This window comes from Netta rufina (assembly GCF_964035555.1).
Source record: "Netta rufina genome assembly, chromosome: 25".
In the NCBI taxonomy this organism is placed as follows: Eukaryota; Metazoa; Chordata; class Aves; order Anseriformes; family Anatidae; genus Netta; species Netta rufina.
Genome location: NC_140149.1, coordinates 7,172,596 through 7,194,879, shown reverse-complemented (window position 1 = coordinate 7,194,879; position 22,284 = coordinate 7,172,596). Strand labels below are relative to the sequence as shown.

General features: G+C 47.5%; 3 protein-coding genes across 3 annotated transcripts; 2 read left to right on the top strand and 1 right to left on the bottom strand.

Moving 5' to 3' along the window:
* The first annotated feature begins 1,010 nt into the window (after window positions 1–1,010).
* On the top strand, window positions 1,011–3,110 carry CD3D (CD3 delta subunit of T-cell receptor complex). Its single transcript, XM_084301387.1, has 5 exons — window positions 1,011–1,185; window positions 1,801–2,001; window positions 2,254–2,385; window positions 2,591–2,634; window positions 2,954–3,110. The coding sequence occupies exons 1-5, from the start codon at window positions 1,113–1,115 to the stop codon at window positions 3,014–3,016; spliced, it is 513 nt and encodes a 170-aa protein (XP_084157513.1). The 5' UTR covers window positions 1,011–1,112; the 3' UTR covers window positions 3,017–3,110.
* A 3,713-nt stretch (window positions 3,111–6,823) lies between these two features.
* On the bottom strand, window positions 6,824–11,495 carry CD3E (CD3 epsilon subunit of T-cell receptor complex; the record flags this gene model as incomplete). The annotated part of the gene is made up of 7 exons (XM_084301450.1): window positions 11,443–11,495; window positions 11,211–11,325; window positions 9,738–9,758; window positions 8,742–8,930; window positions 8,128–8,280; window positions 7,240–7,286; window positions 6,824–6,880 (listed from the first exon to the last, which is right to left on the bottom strand). Exons 2-7 carry the CDS (start codon window positions 11,293–11,295, stop codon window positions 6,824–6,826), a joined length of 552 nt encoding a protein of 183 aa, XP_084157576.1. The 5' UTR covers window positions 11,296–11,325; window positions 11,443–11,495.
* Window positions 11,496–16,483: 4,988 nt separating this feature from the next.
* On the top strand, window positions 16,484–20,404 carry MPZL2 (myelin protein zero like 2; the record flags this gene model as incomplete). Its single annotated transcript, XM_084301692.1, has 5 exons — window positions 16,484–16,538; window positions 18,584–18,750; window positions 19,379–19,589; window positions 19,839–19,983; window positions 20,344–20,404. 5 exons carry the CDS (start codon window positions 16,484–16,486, stop codon window positions 20,402–20,404), a joined length of 639 nt encoding a protein of 212 aa, XP_084157818.1.
* Window positions 20,405–22,284: the final 1,880 nt, after the last annotated feature.

Genomic DNA, 22,284 nt, shown 5'->3' with positions numbered 1-22,284 from the left:
CGGCACCACGGGAAGGCGGCGCTATGGCGGGCGGCCGGGGACAGCCGGGGACAGCCCCCGCCTCCTTCGTCCTCCTCATCCTCCTCGGGGTGCTGGGGGGGGACCCGCAGCAGCTGGGGGTCCATGGGTGCTGTGGGGAGCAGTGGTAGCTGGAGGATGTAGGGGTGCTGGGGGTCCTGCTGGAGCTGGGGGGCATATGGCAGCTGGGCACCCATGGGTGCTGGGGGGCGTCCCTGGGTGCTGAGGGGGGGGGGTAAATGGGTGCTGGGGGGGTGAAAATGGGTGCTGGGGGGGTAATGGTAGCTGGAGGGGCTAATGGCAGCTGGGGGACGCAGAGGTGCTGGGGGTCGTACAGCAACTGAGGGATCATATGGCAGCTGGGCACCCATGGGTGCTGGGGGGTCCTGTGGGTGCTGGGGGGGTCCCTGGGTGCTGGAACGGGTCCGTGGGTGCTGGGGGGAGTGGGGAGAGTCCATGGGTACTAAGGGGGGCAGTGGCAGCTGGGGGATGTAGAGGTGCTGGGGGTCCTGCAGCAGCTAGGGGGGGCTGGGGCAACTGGGGGAGCATATGGCAGCTGGGCACCCATGGGTGCTGAGGTGTCCCCTGGGTGCTGGGGGGGCCCATTGGTGCTGGGGGGGAGGGAATGGCAGCCAGGGGCCTGTAGCAGCTGGGGGGGACCATAACAGCTGGGGACCCATGGGTGCTGGGGGTTCCATGGTGGCTGAGGGGACCCATGGGTGCTGGGGGATCCATGGGTGCTAGGGGCGGAAGGGATGACAGCCAGGGGTCCATAGCCACCAGGGGGGACCATTGTAGCTGGGGACCCATGGGTGCTGGGCACGTCCATGGCAGCTGATGGGAACCCACAGGTTCTGAGGCACCCATGGGTGCTGTGGGGGCCCGTAGGCACCCGGAGGACCTGCTGCTTCAGGCCCATTGTGCCCTCCCATGGGTGTCAGGGCTGGGCGAGGAGGCAGTCCTCGCTGCCCTTGCAGGAGGAGGCCCCAGCCCCCAGGTTTCCGCTGCCTGACAAAGAGCTGGGTGGCGCGTCACGCCGTGAGAGGAGCTGGCTCCTCTTCCTGCCCCCCAAACTGCTGCCGCTGCTTCACGCCATGCACAGGGGACAGGCCCTGGGCGCCTGGGCGCTCCTCGCCAGCGTGGCCATGGCCGGGTTGGGTGTCCAAGGTAAGTCCCCAGCGCGTCGGGTGCTGCACCCCGTGGGGACATCACCCCCACTGTGCTGTGCTGCTTTTCCGGGGTTTTGAGGCTGGGGTTTTCCATTACAGCTCCTTGGCGTGAGGTTGGCGGGTGTTGGTAGGGAGGAAGGAGCGATTTGGTGCAACAAGTATTGAAGTTCGTTTTCAGTATCACCCTCTGTGGGGTTTTGCCTCGCTTGTTTGGGCTCAGCTCCTGTCCTTGTTGGTCAAAACCTTTCACTGGCTGTTGAAACGTCTCTGCTGCAGTTATACTTCATTACCAAAGCCATCTCTTGGCAGGATGAGGCAGACTCCAACACGCAGTCTGAATGGAGTCCGGGTAGATACCTGGTTCCAGTTCGTTTTCGCTTGATTTGGATCTGTACACTACTCAGAGCTGCATTAAGTAACCACCTATTTTTGCTTTTGCACTGGGCAATCTGCTTTTTTGCAGGGGTTTCTGTTTGCAGTGTCCTTTCCGTGTCTCGGGGGACAGCCTAACACGATGCTGTCTGCAGCAGCCATCTCTGAGTGGGGCTCCTAAGTTCCGCACCACTGCGAGGGGACTCAGCTGTCAAGCTCTCTGCTCTCCTTGATTTTACAGGAAAGGACATAATTGTGAAAGAAAAAAATGAGAAGGTGTTCCTGATCTGTGAATCACTCAAAGAAGTAGTATGGTACAAAGATAACCAGCCGATAGCAAACACAACGGAGCTGGACTTGGGTGCAATGTACGATGATCCCAGAGGCATCTATACCTGTGAAGAGGGAGGTGTCTCCTACACGCTCCAGGTGTACTATCGAAGTAAGTGCCAGAAGCCCTGTTTCTAGAGCTACAGGACTGCTTGGAGTTTTTAGGCAAATTTTTAAGAGAAATACTGATTTCACAGAGCTTGTGGCTGGTTCTGCCGGTTGGTGAAAGTCTTGCCAGCTCCTGTCCTAGGTTGTCCTGGCTCAGATGGGCCCAGGTGGCAGGGCAGCCACTGGGGTTGGAGCCAAGGGTCAGGGTCTGGATCGGGGTCCTGCTCTCAGTCCTTGTGTCCTTTTGTGCTTCCAGTGTGCCAGAACTGCATAGAAGTGGACGCTCCCACCATCTCGGGGATTGTGGTTGCAGATGTTATCGCCACCGTCCTCCTGATGGTTGCTGTGTACTGCATCAGTGGCCAGGACAAGGGACGCATGTCACGAGGTGAGGGGAGAGCCCTGCTAGCTGCCTGCGCTTCTCTAGGAGCTGCGTGGTGGCCTTTTAGGGTGCAAGATGCATGTCTACCACGTCTCCCAGAAGAAATAAAAGCACAGAGCTCATAGCAGCCAGCCATTTGGGTTTGTCTGCAAATGCTCACCACACTGCCCATGATCTCCCCGATCTTTGACCGCTGTCTTTCTTTCTTTAGCTTCTGACAGGCAGAACCTGATTGCCAACGAGCAGCTCTACCAGGTGAGCATGCGTACACTCGTGTGTACGTATTTGGGTGTGTGTGCATGGGTGGCAGGAGCTGCACAGGGCTGCAGTGGTGTGACCATAATGAGGGAGTGGCGTTTGAGGTTGGAAATTACTCTCTGCTGGGGAGCTGACAGCTCCCTCTCCCTGAGTGATGCAGAGGATGGAGCAGGCTCAGCTACCCCATGCTCTGGGGTTGTTCAACTCAAGGGAGCTTGCCAGAATCTTGGCAAAGGGAGGTTTATGCCAGCTTCCCCTGTACCCAGGGCTGGACAGGCACAGTTGTAGCTCACCTTGCCTTTTTTTTTCCCCTTAGCCCCTTGGTGAGCGGGACGATGGACAATACAGCCGGCTGGCACCTACCAAGGGCCGCAAGTGAAGTGGGAAGACAGCAGGGCCAGTGACTGACTCCTTCACACCAGGATTACTGTTACAGCAAAGCCACTGCCAGTACCAGAGAGCACCAACACGTGGCCCTGGCCCTGCCTTTGTGAACTCAGTGCTAGCAGAAGACGGTGTCGCTTTTTGCCTGGAGAGCCCTCCAGATCCCTGCGAGGATGGGCTGCTTGTAACATTGTGCTCTTTCCACAACCTGTTGCATTTCTGTATTCCTCTGATTAAAGACGAGCCTTTTCCATAGCCTCTCTGCCCCATCAGTTGTGTTAAGGCCCAAAGACCCACGCAGTCACTGGGGAAGATCAGTGCTGGATGTGATCTGCCTGGATCCCTGCTGCCTGTTCTGGTAGGACACTGCTCTGCCATGGCAGGCAGGGGTCTGTGGCAGTGCCACCCCTCTGTGCCTGGACTCAAATGACATCCAGGCCCAGAATTGGGGAGCGGGGACAGCAGGAGCACAGCAACACTCAGCAGGGTCTGCATCACTCCTGCTAAGTGCCTGGCCGGAGCTGGGGGTGGCAGGAGGCAGCGAACAATAGGATGTTTGCTCTGCACATGCAGGGCCTGGCATCTAAGTGCAGTCTCCAAGCCTCAGAGGCCTGCCAGGTCCCTGGCACCCAGCTAGCCTGCAGGTAGCCTCAGTGCTTCAAGGAGTGAAGTATGAGCAAAGAAGCAAGCTGGGCTGGCTGCCCAGAAGAGCTCGTGTGGGCTAGACCCAAAAAGGAAATGGAAACTGTGAAGGGGACGAAAGCTGCAGCACAGACCATGCAAAACACGTGGCAGCAGAGCTGGCCGGGTAGTGAAGGCCAGAGGCAGCCCTCAGTCCCTGCAGCTCCAATGTTCCTGGGAGGCTCCCCCACACTCCTCTGCCTGAGCATGGCCAAAACAGGAGGCAGGTTGCAGGCAGGATCAGCTAGCAGATGGAAACCTCAGAAACCCAGTCCATGTGCCAGTTGCATACAGCTGTAGGCTGTGTTTTCCTGCTTTTCTCAGAATCCAGGCTCCACGTACCTAAGGCTTTAGAGGGCACCAGGCTCAGAGCTTACTTGAGACTCAATGGTGCAATGCAAGCACCAAAAGAGCTCACATTCAGTTTCATACTTGATGAAAACTGGCCACAAATCTGGTCCGTCTGACACAGCAAACAACATTTTGTCTGTACACAGCTGCGGGTGCACTGCACATGTCCGTACAGGAGTCACCGAGTGATGAGGCTTAGTGAAGAAGAAAGCAACTATTTTCCGGTGGTGTCAGCTCTTTACACAACAACATTTTGCTCTTCACATCTTCACGGTATTTCCCTTTAAACTGCTCTGGTGCAGGGTGAGCCTGATACAGCTGTTACAGCCCAAATGTGCTGTGCCCTCCTTCCATTGGCAAAGCCCTCTGAGCAGGACCTCATTAAAAGAAGTGACCATCAGGCTGCCCGGTTCACAGCAGTTTCATGGCCATCAGACCTCAAAAACAAGTAGCAAAGATGGCTGTATACACCCTGACAGCAGGAGAAACCTCCAGCAGGGCAGGTCTGATCTGTGCACACCAGGCAGGGCGCAGGGGCAGCATTTACAACGGGGCTGGCTGTGGGGGGCTCTGTGCCTCACCCCAGGAGGACACAGCAACGCTCTGTAGCACAGCTAACACAGAGGATGTTGTCACTGGATGTGCACTGATCCCACTGAGATAAGGAGAGCGTGGGATGGCACTGGTTGGGGCAAACAGTAGGCAAGTATATGGCCCTAGAAGCTCCAGGGTGTAGCTTGAAGCAAAATTTGTACACCCGGAGCAATCCGGGCTTCTCACATCCCACCCGTGGCAGTGCTCCCTATGGCCAGGCTCAGTAAGCTTCCCTGGAGCAGTGCTGATTTGCAAAAGATGAGAACCTGACCCAGAATAGTGTCAGAGCTGCCGGGGGTTAGTGCTCTCTGTATCTTGCGATCTCCCTCCTTGATGTTTAATGCTTTGTATGGTAAACCCAGCTGTACTGCCTTCAAACCACATCCTGCAGGGTAAGTACAGCAGTCTCAAGCATGAACTTCACTGGGGTGTTCATCTCCCCATGCCGAAACTCAAGGGCTAAACCATCCCCAGCCCCCACTGCTGCTGCTGTTTCCTCTGCAGAGCTGTTGCTCCTCTGCAGAGCAACAGAAACGTGGCTTGCTCAGCCAGCCAGGCTCAGGCCACACATCAAGATGTTCCCACACATCAAGCATCTCCGCTCTTTAAGTTAGGACCTGTCCCACTGCTGCTGCTTTGGGAACTGCAGCTCTTCACATCATGCAGGTTTGGAACTGCTAGGCTGAGTTCAAGTAGTTTTTCTTTAATAGAAGCATAAACACAGGGGAAATCTTTTCGATGCATATCTGGAGGCTCTGTCTCCCGTTTTATTAATATAGTACAATTTTTAAATGTATATAAAGAAAGCTGAAACACCTTTACCAATGGCAAGGCAGCCTGCCATCTTTCTAATAGAGCCCAAGCAGAACTCAAGTGGGGAGAGAAAGGGCAGCCGACAAGGACAGATCATGAGAATCTGCAAGTGATGATAGTTCTGGAAAATGAAACTCCAGCAGCAAATGCACTTGTACAGCCTTCAGGGCACAAGCCAGACAATGAAATGTTTTTATCGTAGACTATGCTATCCTAGAGTACACTATACAATATCAGTAAAAACGGAGTCCTTGAAGTCTCTGGGATGAGGACAACACAGCAAAAGAGTTAGGTGCTCCCTTGGATTTTGTGGGTCCCAAGCATTGCCTCTGAGGCCCCAACACGTTCCTCTCAATTCCAGCAAACAAGCTGCTGCAGAACAGAGTGCTGGTCCTGGGGCTGAGCCAAAGGGTCTCACTTCTAATCTGGGAAACACAAAAATCCCTGCTGTGCTGTCTCAGTCAGACTGCAGAGGTGATACTCATTGATTGCTAAATGGGGGTCATATCTTAGCTGTAATATCTAAGAGCCCCATAATCTAATAGTAACGAAGATCTAACACTCAGCCAAGCACTTTAATTTCCTAGCTGGCTTTCAGATGACATGGGAAGGTGCCAAATTCCCATGTGACCCATTAAGGATGTCCTGACAAAGGTCTGAAACACAAAGGACTCTGCATGCAAAGGGGTACTCAGCCCCCCCCATTCTCCACAACAGGGCAGGGGGCTGCACAGGCCTGTCTGCGTGTACTGGTAGAAATGCTTCTCAATTTTTTAAAGGAAAACTCATTTTTTTCTTTTAACTGAAATATTTGCTTTCAAAGCAGTGGCCTCGCTACAAAAACGTACATTTTCTTTTTAACATACTGCCAGCCTCTGTTCCTTTTTGTTACGGTCATGGGCAGCAAAAGCTAAGAGCCTGAGAGCAGGGTAAGGTCAGAGGCCAGTTGCCCTGAGAAGGCCCCACTCCTCAGCCTCCAGCTACCCAGGAGGCACAAGGAGCGAGTGGAGGCACTCAGGGCAGGAATGAAATTGGAGGGGAAATTCAGCATGTAACTGGAGCAGAGAGAGAGCAGTACAAGGAGAAAGGAGGCCAGGAACAATGAGTGAGGCTCCAGTCCTTTAATGAGAAGGAAAACTTCTCTTGCCAATAGTCGCATTTGTTTTTTATCCCTAATGTCAGACTGCAGGAACATCGTGGGGTGGGACAGCATAGGGCAGCAGGATGCCTGTCCTGTCCAGCCACCTGGCTTACCCCAAAATGCCTGGGCCTCAGCAGGCCTGCAGAGAACCGGTAGCAAGCTGGGCAGAAGCACTCGACTCCTCTGCACTGTTTTCCACCCAGCCTGTCTTCTGCAGGAATTTCAGAAGCCCCTGGATTCCAGGCCTGCATACACCTCCCGCTGGCCTTTCCGGATGGGCTGTGGGAACAGCAGGGGTGTTAGTTCAGGAATCTTTATTCACATACCCTCAAACACTCCAAGGTCTTGGTCGACACAATACTTAGAAAAGAAAAAAACACAACAGAGAGACTAGGGACAGCGCTGCTTTGGCACTGTGCAGCCTGCAGGAAGCTGCAGTTCTGCTCCTGACTCCCCGTGCCATCACCAAGAGAAGGGGCCCCATCCTCACCACCTTTTTCCTCCACCCCCGGAAAACTTGGAGGTGGACTGGATGCTTCATCAAAGGAGAAACAAAGCACAAATGCTACAGATTCCCAGCTCTGGCAACCCTTCCCCAGCCCACAAAGAGAGGAGGAAAAAAAGCATGTTCTCCATACCTCATAGTCTGGGTTTGGAACAGGGGGAGGACGCTGCATCTTCTGACCTGCAACAGAGACAAAGAGGAGTCATCCTTGGTGATGGTTCCTTTAACATAGCACGATGGACTTTCACAGAGATGATCCCACGTAAATGCATACCATGGGTAATGCTGTATGGCTTTATTATGAGCATAAAGCATTTAAAGACCCCTTGCTGCAGTCCGGAGGCCTTCTGATCACTTAGGAGGAAATTCATCTTTCTTCTTCAAGAACTACTTGAAAACACGAGAGCCCCGTGACCACAGGCCCAGGCTACAGCTCCACAAATGGGTACCAGACCTATACCCCCCTGGCTTGGCAAGCTGCATAGGCGTGAGCACATCACATTTCTGTCAAACCCGACACACAACGGGCACAATGAGCATACAGCAGGGAATTCAGACCCACTGAAAGATTTATATCAGCTTTGTGGATGCTAGGGAAAAAAATGGCAACGTCTGATCTGCACAAAGGCAGCGTGGTGAAGTCACTACCCTGCATCTTTTTATCCCAGCATTTATAATCTATGAGCAGCTAAGTGGGCCAGGGCCAGGCTGGGTTTGCTGGCCACACTCACAAGCTAAGCATCTGCCGTACGGTGTTTGCTTCATCACGAACTCAGTGCTGCTTCACAGCAGCCTGGGAAATGGTTTCCTATGGGCAGGAAGCCTTTGACACAACACAGCAGCCACATCTGGCCCCTACAGAAGGCTGCCCAGAGCAACAGATGTGGCTATCAGGAGCGGAGTTTGGCAAGGCCTTGGGGGCTTGTAGGGAGCAGAGGATTCTCTCACTCAGCAGGCAAAGTGCTTCATTTAGCACTTAGCGGACGTCACAGAGAGCAGAAATATCCAAAATAGCTCTTACCTCGTGGCCGACTGCCAGCACCAGCGCTCGGTCTCCCCTTCCTGTCTTTGCTGAAGTAGTAGACCAAAATCAGCAACCCAAAGGTGATGAGCAGATCCGCAATGATGATCCCTGTCACAGTCAAGGTATCCAGCTCCCTGCAGTTGGTGCACACTGCCAGGAGAAAAGACAAAGGTGCTCAGAAGCCAGGTATCCCGTCTTGTCAGCAGAGGACTAAGGGAAAGGCTACAAATCCAAGATGTCAGTGAAGTGCTTTCTGCTCGCTATGTCCCGGCCTTACTTATCTGTTAATGCTAGCGGAAAAGATAATGGTTTTGAGTGAGGAGTAAAGAGCAAACAGAAAGGAAGGAGGAAGGCCCAGACCATTATATCCCCTCTCCACTTCAATCTGCACACGGTCTCAGGGACCACTGTGTGCAATACCTTCACTACGCTCTGCTGTTTGGCATAGCCTGAGCAAGGCATCTCCTTGCAGAACCTCTGCAGAATAGCATTCACTCAGCCCCACAGCACTGCGAATCAGGCCTCATCTCTTTTATCATCTGTCAGTGAAAGATGTAGGCTTTACCTCTAGTCCATATAGATTCTCATAGACCAAGTGCCTTTTCACTCACCTCTGGCCTTCAGGTACATGCTGAAACTCTTACCACCCGCTGTACAAGTCAAATTGAGAGGAGAACTGTCATGATTCTTTTCAATAAAGGCATCGCCTGAAGTGCCTGGACTTGCTGGACTCCATTGTACTGCCTCAGACAAGGGACATTTGACTTCCACCGTGGTTCCAGAAATATCCACCTGGAATTCTTCATGGGAAGATGGGCCAACAAGAAGGGAAATCATCATTACAAAGAGCTTCTGGCAAGCTTCCCTGCCCACCCTTGATTCCACCAAAACAGTTTTCTCTGCTCATTCCTTGATTTTACTGAACCATGTAAATTCCCTATGTATGCATTTTCTGCATGCACATTTACTTTTAGTTTTCACACTCATCTCTTTGCAGTACCAGGCAGCATCAAAACACCATCACAGAATGTTCAGCTTTATGTTGGAGTCTGTCCACACACCACTGATAGTTTTGTTTATCCATGTGTTTGCTGGTCCCAGCAAATATCCAACCCTGCTTGAGAACCACTAACAGCAACTAGGGGCAACTCATTATAGCTGATTTCTCTGAACAGTGATGGCAGTAGCAACTAAGGCACAGGAAATGTTTCCTTCCCAGCGTACTGCTTGAATTCAAATATCTCTAGTCCTTGCCCATGAAGCATCTACAGCTTTTATATCATATCATATAATGAAGAATGACAGTAAAATACACTTACCCGTCAGTTCTTCATCAAAAACTTCAAGGAAACAAAAAGTAAGTGTTGGCAAATCAGCCCACTGTTATCCCATTGCTTGCTGCTCTCTGAAAATGCCCAACCCTACTTCAAGATCACTAACAATGATTAGGGACAATTCACGACAGCCAATGGATGGGGATTTTTCTCCTATCCTACAATATTTGTAGAATTCAAACACTTCCATTTGACTAAGAGTTCTCACTTGTGAGGCACAGTTGGTCCTTTTAGTGTAATAAATCATTAAGAAAGCTGCTCAAATACACTTACCCTCCTGAGCCGCGGTGCCACCTACAAAAGAAAGAAAAACGTGTGTTAAGCAAATTAGCTGCTGACATCATATACCTTTCCTACTTCAAGGATATTGTTTCTGAATTCAGCTGCTTGAAAGACATGTTAATTTTTTTTATATTTGTGCTAAATAGAACATTATGTTAACTGAGACAGGATGTTGTTTTAAAATGAAGTATTTTTCTTCGGAAGCCATTTTTAACATAGAGTAACGCACAACAGAAATCTGAATGATTTTTGAGCCTGTTTAGAAAAAGATTTATTGCATGGAGTACACCCTACAATTTTGCTTTATTACCATGGGCCAAGGAGTGCTGGAAAATCATGCCTGTTTTCTGCAGTGAGTGTAGCCGTGCTCTACAAGAATATGCCACTGGTAGAATGGACCCTGATGCTCAATTTAAGTCTGTAAAGTGGTTTTCCTACATGATTTTTCTCTCTTTGTAGGAAACAAGTATCCCCATTGAAGTCTGGAGCTAAAGCATTATAAAAAAGTTTTTAGGAGGTCTGAATCAGACTTGTGATCTGCTTTAGACATGGTTGTAGATAGAAAGGATCCTAAATAGGTAAAGGAATGAGGTGTATTTAAGAGTTTAGTGCTGTTGTCTCAATCCAGGTAATGCCTGATCTACAATAGGAGCTACTTTTAACAAAATTGTAGATTTGAAATTACACAGGCACAGGACTTTGCTGGAGAGAAGGCTACCAGGTGATTTTTTTCTTTGTATAAAATGAATTTAAATGTGAAAAAGAACGGGACATTGCCAAACCAAATGTTCTCAATTTTCTCACAGAATAGCAGTTGGTATTTGCAGCACATTGGCACAGTAGTGGTAGTCTTACAGCAGTTTTCTTTTAGTTACCTTTCAAAATTATCTTTCATAGTTACCAGCTTATTTATAGTTTTACAGATACTCCTCATTTTATCTTAAACAGCTTTTTAAATGCTGGTCAGTTGAAACTGGTAACGTAGAAAATGCTGCCCCTACCATGGTATCACAGTGAATCTGAACTCAGAATGGAAGTTATTCACCCTTGATCACAGAATGTTTTAAGAAAAGTGCATGACTAAAGAGTAGAAATAAAATAAGAATCAAATTCAGACCCTCATAGTTCACGCTGCTGTGGAAAGTAATGCCTGAAGTTCCAGCTCTTAACTTCACCCACGCTGCTGCATATATTCTGGAGACCAGGTGTTTTAGCGAATGAGCCAGCAAGCAAAAATTCCATAGGGACCTTAGGTTCTTCCTCTAGCCTGAGAAGGTTGAATTCCCATTTTTCTGTCCTCTGAGGGGAACACTCAGTCTGGAGAACAGCAGCTGGACTTGTCAGTTTCAGAAGATGTGGATGCATGTACTTTGCAAAACCAGCCGCACACTCCCATGCTTTCTCTGCTGCACCCCTGGCAGCCACCCTTCGGATCCCAGTGGACTTCTGGCCAGCTCTACTCACCCACACACAGCAGGAGTCCCAGGAAGGGCAAGGACAGCTCAAACCTCATCCTTGTGTTCCTCCTTTTCTTGCTCTTCTCTACCATTGCCGATCAGATTGGCATCACTAAGGCTGGCTGTGAAGGAACAAAGAACACGTTGGCATTTCAAGTTCTCGCTTACAAGAAAGACGCCCAAGATTTTTTCCTAGAATTGTGTACGGCAATGAATGGAGCAGTGCCGAGGAGACTCACTGTTTCCAGCGAAACCAGCAAGCAGCCAAGAAAGACAGAACGCAAACGATAAAATGAACCCACTTCAGGAAGCGTGGAGGCTCAAAATGTCTTCCTATAACGTCACTGGCAGCAAGGGGTGGCTGCTCTGCACCAGCGCAGTTGGAGACCTGTTGTAACTGCTTTAGGAGCAGCCGGAGAGATAAACAAGCCCATATTCATAACAACTTTTCAACATGAGTTTTTTCAAAGTTCAAACTACCGCAAGAAACTTCACATACTGAGGGAATCGGCAAAGGAACCAGAGACACTACAAGAAGCTCAACACCCAGAAACACCGCATGGCCAGCAGTGCTCAGACACATCTGACCTGTCCCCTCGGAGGGTTTAACAGAATCAGAGTTTGGGTTGGAAGGGGCCTTAAAGATAACCTAGTTCCAGCCCCTGCCATGGCCATGGGCAGGGATACCTCCAACGAGACCAGGTTGCTCAAAGCCCCATCCAGCCTGGCCTTGAACAGTTCAGGGATGGGGCAGCCACAGTTTCTCTGGGTGACCTGTTCCAGTGCCCCACCACTCTTATAAAGAATTTCTTCCTACTATCGAATTTAACCTATTTATCCTCTTTCAGTTTAAAGTCATCGCTCCTTGCCCTGTCACCACACTCCCTGACGAAGCGCTTGGCACCGGCTCCTTTCAGTTTTTCCATGGACTACCTTCGAGCCTGATAACCCGAGTGAAAGTGGCCTGATTCCACTAGAGGGGGCTCCTGCCCCTGCCAAGGTGCTGTCAGTGTGCCTGCCTCTGCAGCGTGCAGCAGGGAGCTTTCTCCTCGCAAACTTCTGCTTCAGGCAGCGAAGACCTCCAGGGGCTGGGGCAGGGACCTTTCCAGGCTTTGCAGGGACGGTGGCATGCCGAACACCTTGTCTTTCTGTCTTCCTGTGCTTGAAGCCTACAGAGGTAGCAGAGCTGCTATTAACGGTCGTGAGGGTACTGGGGATTTTTAGCGTCCCTGCCCGAAGGAGACACTCAAGGCAAGCCAAAGCTTTCCCCTTCCACGAGGGTGCACTACGCTTTGGCACCTGCCCTGCACATCTCAAGGGACCCCAGATGTATGGATGGATGGAGCTGGCTTTTTGCTCCTTCCCCAAAACTTGCTATTTAATGACGTGGCTAATCACAATGCTGTGGGACTTTAATTTATTGAGGAGCTCCCCTTAGCTGTCAGACTTTTTTACTTATCTGTTTCAAAACAAAAAATGATTATATTACTGCTAGTGGTGCCTGGGACTCGGCGCTCTTGTAACAGCTGGATTCAGCACGTTTTGAAACAAGATGATGAAGGTTAGTAAAAGATTGCAAGACTGGAAGAGACCCTCCTCCCCAGTTTGTGCATTAAACAAATGTGGTCCTAACTGAGAGCCGGGGTTGTTGCTCAGTGGCCAAAGGGCAGTGGCAGCGAGAAACATGCTTGTCCTGCTGGACTCTGCATGGGCTGCCTGAGGATAAGAAGTTGCTGCTACGCAGACAGATGATTTTAAGAGGTGCCAGCCCAGTCTGCGGGAAAGATGTGGAGCTGATGTGAGGACTGCTGGAATGAAGCACAACAAAAGGCCAAAGTGCTAACCTGGAAACTCCTACAGCCTGACCGCCGTGCCGGATGAGTCGATTACCTGTAACACAGACGCACTGATCCATGCGGAGCTGGGGGTGCCTGAGGGTTTTCTGCAGTGATCAGCATGTAATTGGTGGCATCTTGTGCTGAAGAAAGCCATGAACACGAAACCAGCCCAGTGGGACTGAGCCAAAATCAAATGACAGGCTGAGGACGGGAGCTGTGGAGCCGTGCTGTTTAACGCTGCTCTAACCACACAATTGTGACCATGTGTGAGGGAAAGTCCCAGAACCAGGGCTGTATACTTAGCTCCACTTGCCTCCCACAATCTAAAGAGAAAATCCTGTTTTATTGTCTAGAAAGCATTAGCCAATGCTGAAAATTGTTGTGCCCTTCCCTTCTGAGCATGAACTGCAAGTAAAATGTCGTGGTAGCAGGGTGTAGTTGAAGTTAGAGCAAGAAGTTTGTCAGACAGATGCCACTGCATGGCTTTACCTTGAGACTTGGCTTTTTCAGGTGTGAAAGTCACTCCTTGGACTAGACTTCATTATTTCAGTCTCTGCTGACTGCTTATCTCTGACACATTTGGGAGGAATGGAGCCTGGGGACCACACAGCTCTAGGAATCACTTGTTGTAGCTTTAAACGTTTTTTAACACCTCAGTAAAACAGAGTAAAAGCCAACTGCTTGAGCTGACAGGTAGAGGAGATTGGTGAGTGATGGTCTCCACACAGCCAGCCTGCCAGAAGCAGCCTGCTGCAGCTCTGCGCTCTCCATGGGACAGCCTCAGCATCCTCAGAAGATGCTGCTGCACTAGGTATGTTTTCTTTCCCCATGGGACCACTATAAAAAGTCATTTTCAGATTAGAAGAATTGACAGCATCATTTCCCCAAAGAACAAATTCTAGGAGCCATCATCAGGATCACGTTTCCCTGTTTCTACATATGCAGTGAATAATTTCTCCGAGGAGAGCCAATCAAGACCCAAACATTTGGTCTGACACCGCTGCAATTCCAACAGATCAGCTTCTTTCAAATCAGGAAAGTCTTGCTTGGAAAGACTGGACCAGCCTCTCACACCTGAGTAAGAATCCAGTGGTTAAAAAACAGAGCCTGTGCAACCATGCTTCAAGTTCAGACCTGAGCTGATGTTGCCGAGCAGCAATTACATCTCCTAGGACTGTTAGAGATCTGCAAGCTATTCAAGAAATTCTGCAGAACAACCAAGCATAGCAAGGGCTAATCCCCTCCAGCACATCCTACCTGAATGCATTGAAAGTAATGCCCATGCTCTTCGTCCCTGGAGCACCCACAGTGAGCTCCACATGTCTGAGATATGTCAGTCTACCTACAACATGCTAAAATAATGAGTTGTATGACAGACAATAATTAGTGCTCAAGATAAAGATCTCCTGGGCAGAATAAGATGACAGAACTCAGGAAACATACACAGAGTTTATGTTTATGCATAAACCATAAGCATAAATTTGATATTTTAAGCCACAGGAAGACTCCCTTTCTCTCCTATTGATTCTCTTCTTGCCAATTGTCCTCTTCAGAACCGTGTTTTGCACACCTCTTTTCATTTCTATAACTTCATTTCCTCCCACGATTTTTTGTCATCATAAAACTCCTCTTTCAGCAATACAGGAACCTTGGAATGTTCCCTTTTGTGCTTCCCAGAGCAAACAGAAAACGATCAGCTCAGTTGTGCACAAAACCCTCTAACCTTGTCATTCCAGGTTAACTTTTAACCCTCAGTGTGAAGGATGCTTTTTTTCCACAACAACTCAGCTCCAGCAAACTGACTGCTGAGCGCTCTCACAGACACCTGAAAGAAAGTCTGAAAAGAGATTGCTCTGTCTGCAAAAGAGATACCCTCTGTCTGCAAAACAAACAAACAAACAACAAAACAAAAACACAACCCAGCCTAATAAATGTTTACAGTGGCAGTGAAAGAAATGGAAATGATGTTTTGGAATGGTAACTGAATGGAAATCTGGGGAGGTGCAGTGATGAAGAGGTAACACAGGGCCAAATTATTCCAATGAAAATAGACACGTGGTACCTCAGAGCTATTAGCAGAGACAAGATTCCCTGTTCTGTTCTGTGGGCAGCTTGTGAGGCTGATGTCCTCGGTGTTTTTCAGTATTGGCAAAGTTTTAGCTTGGTATTTACAAGTTAAAAATGGATTCAGCACTCTCCTCAGAAACTGCTGCAAGGATGTGACGAGCAAACAGGAGGAGAGATGTTTGCATGGCTGCTCATTAGCAGGGATTCTCAGAGTCCTGCTGCTGTCTTCTTTCCATCAAAACCTTGTTCTGACCAGCACTGACATCTTGGTGTGTCACAGGCAATCCAGAACCTCCCAGTTGCAGACCACATTGCTGCACGAGAAGACTGCCCTCACTCTGAGCTGAAGGGAGCCCTTCAAAACACAAACGTTAGTGGCATCCTCCCCCTTCCTGCCTTGGCATCCCTGCAGAGGCCATTAGCACCAGGCACAACTAAAGCTCCTAACCCGGGGTGGCTGCTTGGAACTAGACCAAGGGTCATACACGAACACAGCCGCAGCCAGTAGCAAGTGAAACGCTGTTATATGATTTATGGTCTGCTAACACAAACATTCTGCTATTGCTGACACACATGTACATCTCACTTTCACGCTCTCACAACATCCATGTGCCACTAGGAAAACATTTTGTGTCCCAGTGAGTTTCTCTGGTGCTTTGTGCTGCTTGTTAAGCTCAGTGGGGCTTCCCCAGCTGTGCCTGGGCTGTCACTGGGCTTGACTCATATCCTATGTCCTCGTCTTTTGACTTTTCCAATAATTTCACAAACACTAATTAATGCAGTTTCTCCATCCTTCTGCAGGATGAAGATCACCTCAATTTAACTATAGGTATCTGTGTTGCACCTTCCACCCCCTGAATGCATTCCCAAATTACTGCTACGGGTAGTCTGTTTTGGCTTTTTTTTTTATATATATATGTACACTATTTGCAGGTTTTTATCAAACAAGTGGCCCTTGTTCCTTCAGGCTACCTGTAAATAACCTAAGGCAAATTTATGAGCAAAATTACCTCCCCCAAGAGGGGAGTGGTTTCAAGTGGAAGCTGGGAGGAGGGATGATTGCAACACAAAAGAGCAAAGGAATATGGGAGGCAGAAGAAATTAATCTTACCTTGAAAATCTCCCTGTTTTACGCACAAGTGATCTGTACCTGCCGGCCGCACCTTGCCTTTCATTGCATGGGCTGGGAGCAGTCCGTGACTCAACCAGGAAAAGGCACGCACGTTGCCTTGCAGCACAAACCGAGGGAAAGGAATTTGCTCGACTGTCCCGAGAAGGCTTTGAGAAATTTGCCTTTCATCCAGCTCTTGAGTGCCTGAAACAAACTTCTCTTCCCTGCGCTGCTCAACCTCCAGAGTACGGAGTTGTCTTCCCGATGTTTGGCCTCACCTGGCTGGGAGCTGTGCTCTTCCTTGGGGTACAGCTCCGAGGTAAGGAAACCTGATATTGCCTGGCCTCCGTTTCCATCTTGACTTTCCTCTTCTCATCCCTTAATTATCAACCTCATTAAGGCAGTGACTTTGTAGGAGGCTGAGATATTTGCTGTGGACAATTGCTGCGATTCTTTTGGTGCTGGGTTTACTTGCAAGTGATTAAATTTCTCTGAAACAGGTTTAGGTGTGTTTGAGAGGAGGAAGAACACCGCACTAATTCTGAGCTAAGGTTTCACATCTTTCCCTTTCCTGCCTCACTCTTTCATCCCAGCAGGAATCTGGACTTTACTCTCGGATGTTTGTTTTCTTTTTTTATTATTATTATTTATTTTCTTTCTGCCTTTGTTACTAGACAATCAGAGATTGTTAAACAGTTTAGATCCTTTACACGACAATAAATCAGAATGACGGCAAAAAAGTCCCTTGATTTTTCAGTGGTTTATATCAGTATAACGAATCAGAATTTGGTCTGGGAACACCATGTCCTCCTTACCTAACGGCATCAGCACACATACTCTTAGTAATTTGTCTTGAATAAAAATATATTTTACACTTATTTTCCCACCCTTGTTCTTTTAAAGAAATTTAAAATGAAATTGGGACAACTTGACATCAAATCTTTGGAAAAGAAACATGATCTCAGCCAATGAAGTTTTCAAGTGTGTGCACCCTCAGTGGTTTGGCATTTCAAATATTTTCTCCTTTGAGAAAAGGGATTATTTGTCAAGAAATTCTTTGGCTATGAGTTGTTTTCAGATAGAGGAAATGTATTAATTTGCCACGAATCCATATTTTACAACCCCAGATAAGCTATTTTATCCCTGAGTCACACTGGGGTAAGTTAATTCATCTTCCTAAAGTAAGAGGAAATTATTATTTTTTTTTCCTTTGTTAGCAGGTTTTTTTTTTCCTTCTATGAATGGGTAAAGGGAAAGTAAGGGGAGTATATTATCAGGAACAGGGAAGACTGTCCCCTTCCAGAGCAGGAGTAGCAAGATCTTTCAATTGGCACTGCTGTTTGGTGGAAATTATCCCACTAACCCAGAGGTACAACATTTGGCCAGTTCAGAGGCCTTTTTGTTTTCGTATTTTTCATTTTCCTTTCAGTGTCTTTATGTTCCCTCTTGCTCATCTCTTTCTGGGTAGGCTACCTTGATGTTAATTTACTTTTAAAGCAGCAGCTGTGGTGGTTTGCTTAAGAGAGGATGTTTCTTTGACAAACAAACACAGATTCGCCTCCATGATCTCCTGTGGAATTCCTCAACCTGCTTTCCCTATAATTGTCCAGTGGTGTTATTAACCTTCTCAACAGACACTTACATAAATAAGGGCAGTTTTCACCATGGTATTTGTGCCACACAAATTGATAATACAAAGCCTGTAAAAGAAAGTTCTGGGATGGGAGATGGCAACCATTCGTAGGTGCTTAGCAATGCTTCTTGGACGAAAAGAGATGGTTTTCTGGAGAAATCTGGGTGGGGAACTGATTGCAATAGAGTGTAAATCACCTGCCATCATGTGATGAGGACTAACAGGTGAAGTTATACTGCATCTTTAGTGCTAATCAGGAGCATATTGCAGGAGGGCTGCCATTTACAAGTGTACCTCCTAGATGTTGTTTGTTCATGCCTGAAGGAGACATTTCCCCCAGAAAACAAACCAAGGTGTATTGTTCCTATAGGAGAGTCCCTCTCAGTGGTCTCTTCTCAGCTAGGGATCAGATCTGTCAGTATTTAACTGTGCAGCCACAAAACTACAAAGGAAGCATTGTAGCAGCAATACAGATGAAAGCAAACTCCAGTGAAACGAGCACTGTGCAACCTGCATATCAGCTGGCAAAAACCTTGAAGCACATGGGATCTTTTGGATTCTGCATAAGCAGGACTACCTCCCTCAGTAATTAAATCTATGGGATTTGAATGTTAGGTTAAACATTACTAAGGATAAAGCAGACTCCTGCATAGATCAAACAAAGATAAGTGATGATTTTACTCTAAACAGTAGTTTTGTTTACCTCTAACCCTTTGCTGTTTTCTCTGCAGCACTGTGGCCTGTCACAGCCCTCGAAGTTTACACTTCCAGGGAGGTGGATGCTGTGAATGGCACTAACCTACGTTTAAAATGCACCTTCTCCAGCAGCAGCCCTATTAGCCCGCAGCTGTCAGTGACGTGGAACTTCCAGCCTGAGGACCTGAGCTCTCATGAGCCAGTGAGTGAGACCTTTATGCTTCATTTCATTGATGCTCACTTGCTCAAATGAACACTCCTAGGGCCCAGCACTGGCTGGGAAACAATCCCAGGTGTTGGTGTGGGCAAGCACAGCCAAAACACAGGAGTAAGTACATCTTGGCCCTTTTCTCTGCAGTTCATAAGGATTACTCTGAGCAAGAAGTTTTGTTTACAGAACCTGGTTCAAGAAACAATTTTTATATTTAGTTTTGGGAAATTGGGGTTAAAAGATTTGGGGCCTGATGAAACTGCACATGCTTATAGGCGAATCTGGTCTTAGTTAACATCCTGCACCTTACGACTTACGATTTTCTTTGGCCAACATGTCAGGGTAAGCAGATCAACAAGTACTGCAGTATAACTGAAAGACCGCAGAACACAGGCTAACAAAGCTTTAGGCCTGAGCAGGACTGAGATCTCATGGCTGTTGGAGCAAGGGTATGATCTTTTGAAATTGCCTCAGAGTTCATCTGAGAGAAATTGAGCCAACACAACTCTCCTCATTTTAGGTCATGTGTCTTAGCTGGTGCCACTCCACTTTCACATGCTGCTTACATCAGAAACACTGTAAAAAACTACAGGAATGACAGTTTCTTTCTTTTTTGTAGGTATTTTATTACCTCAAGGAGCCCTACAAGCTGTCTGCTGGACGGTTCAAAGGGCGAGCCACTTGGGATGGCAATATTGAGCGTTATGATGTTTCCATTGTTATCTGGAATTTACAGCCCACTGACAATGGGACATTCACCTGCCAGGTGAAGAACCCACCAGACGTTGATGGCACAATTGGTGAAGTGCGACTCAGAGTTGTGCAGAAAGGTGAGAGGCCAAGAACCCCACCAGAGGTTATGAGTTTAGCCAGTGCAAAACATTGGCAGGTCTTCCTGCACACTTGGAAAAATGCATGGAAGCAAAAGGATTATAAGGACAAAGCATGAGGAAAGTTCATGGATATAACAGAAAAAAGAGCTTAAGAAAAGGTTATGTTCATGGATAGAGGTACCCAGCCTAATACCAGGAGCACTCAGTGTGTCCCTCTTGTTCATTTACCTGTTTCTCTCCATGCAGTGCATTTCTCAGAAATCCACTTCCTTGCCATCGCCATTGGGTCTGCATGTGCTCTGATGATCATTGTGGTGACAATTGTGATTATATGTCGACACCATCGGAAGAAACAGCAAGACAAGACGACTGAGGTGTCAGATACTGAACTGTAAGGACAAAGGGGAAAGAGAGAGAGAAAGGCTTCTGTGAAAGCTTGTTAAATATATCTTCATGGCCACTCTGATTCATTGGCTTGGACCCTGCACTAAGCATCTACAATGCAAACTGCTAACACAATTAGCAATAATTGGCTGCTTACTTGCAGTCAGAACAGAGCCCCAGGATGAATGAAGTTTGCAGTCCTTGTTTTGCTCTTGCCTTTCGAGGTGGCTCCTCATGTGAGGAAGAGCCTGCATAACTTCTTGTTGTATATTATGTATGTTATATATAACTCAGAACCTGACAGCTGCTCAGGATATCTGATGCTGATCTTTTTTTTTTTTTTTTTTTTTTTTTTTTTTTTTAATAGTAAAGAAAAGGAGAAGCTGAAGATCAGAGAAGAAAAGGAAGCTACTCCATTAGAAGACTAGAGGTCTTTGGTAGTATATACAATGCAGGTATCTATTCAAACATTCTTTAGTTAATGCTTTCTTGCTACTTACACATTTCACTTCTGTTCACAGTCAGCAGGCCATGGTAGCCATGAACATGAACAACTGAGACCATAGTCACATTTTGCTTTTGAGGAGCCTTCAGAGAGAGACTGATAACTGAACAAGCAGTGGCAACATAACTGCCTCTTAACCATGGGAGTGATTTCTCCACCTTATTGTCGAGGTGCAATGATGTTTCCTATCATTGTAGGAAAGCCGTTATTGCTGCTTTCCATAGCTTGTCTGCTATGTGGATGGAGAAATGAATTAATTTCCTTTCACTAGTTTTGAATCTATGTTGGGATTCATTTAATCTTTATTTTAAATTGCTACAGGAAGACTGAAACTCTTTCCAGATTTGCTGGCTTCGCTGAAACATCTCAGCCTAATTTTTAACCACTCAATTTCTGAGGTCAGCAGATGCCTCTACTATGTTTATTTTCAACAATAATCCTGAGTAATCAATCTGTTTTGTTTTTCTTATAATCTTTCTTCTTAGGTACTTCTGAAGCAGATGGTGAGAGCTTGTAATTTTGGATGTTAGAACAAAGCTGAATTACAGACGCCTGATGCTGCAAGTGTGGTATCCCTGCTCGACCTGAAATTCTTGCAAGAAAAGAGGGTGACATTAACATAAGTTGTAAAGTGTTATTTCCTTCATTGAAGCGAAACAGGAGGAACTTGCCCCATGAACAAGGAAGTTTACTTAGTCTTCACAGCTGTTGAACGTGAACAATTAGGCTCTGAAGATGAAAAAATCACAGAAGTAAACAAAGTCAACATAATGCTACGACAGCAGACTGAGTATTTGCTGTGTCTGAGCAGACACACTCTTGCACCTTAAAATTTAAAAGGTACATTTGTGGTGCCCAATTTTTCTACCCTCAAAAACCTGTTTGATGTCACTAAGAGGATGACTAGCTAAGTGAGGGATCAGAGGGGCCGCTAGCTGCTACAACCTTTATTGTCTTTTTGCAGAAAGAACACTTTAAGCGGAAAGTGTTTCTGAATGTATGCTGTTTCTTATTAGGGGTCACATTTCCCTGTGGGTGTGTTTTTATATTGGTCTTTCTCAACTTCAGTACACTTTGTAAATGTGACAGCAGCAAAGACTGCCTTCCACTGCACAAAGCGTGGCCATGTGCTTTGGCAGCTCCCCTTCTCTCATTCCCCTTCTCCTGGTGCACCCCAGACTGCTCTCCTTTCCTTCTGCTTCTCCGGTCCTGCTTCTCCCCATTATTCCTGGTGGACGACAATCTGTGAGGTGCGATGCCTCTTGCCCTGACCCAGCAGACCTGCGCATCCCGCTGCGGTGCCCTGGATGTGGGCTGGCAGTAGCAGCCCTGGAGGCTGCCCTGAGCAAGTGATAATGGGGTGCTGCCACACTCAAGTTCACTTCAAAAACAACAGTGGCTGCCAGTGTTGTACCAGGCTTCCAAAAACACTACCACCAGTATTTCTCTGGATGCTGTTTACTGCCCCAGGCTGTCGTCAGCACACCTTACTCCTGTGTTCAATCTTATTTAACACATACCCTGTATTTCCATTGACTTTATCTATCCAAGGCAAATAAAGTGCAAAATCATTAAAACCATTGAGCTATTACTGTATTTAACCAGCGCTAAAACAAAACATCAGCCTCTTTGTTTAAAACGTAACTTTATGACTTTGTAACTCTAACTTTATGACTTTGTAACTCTACCTGTAATGTGCTGGCCACATTATCTGTTTGTACGATATTGTCTTCTATTATGTTCGTCATAAATAAACATGGTTTGTGGATAAAAGAGAGTGTAACTAAATGGTGTGACACTGAA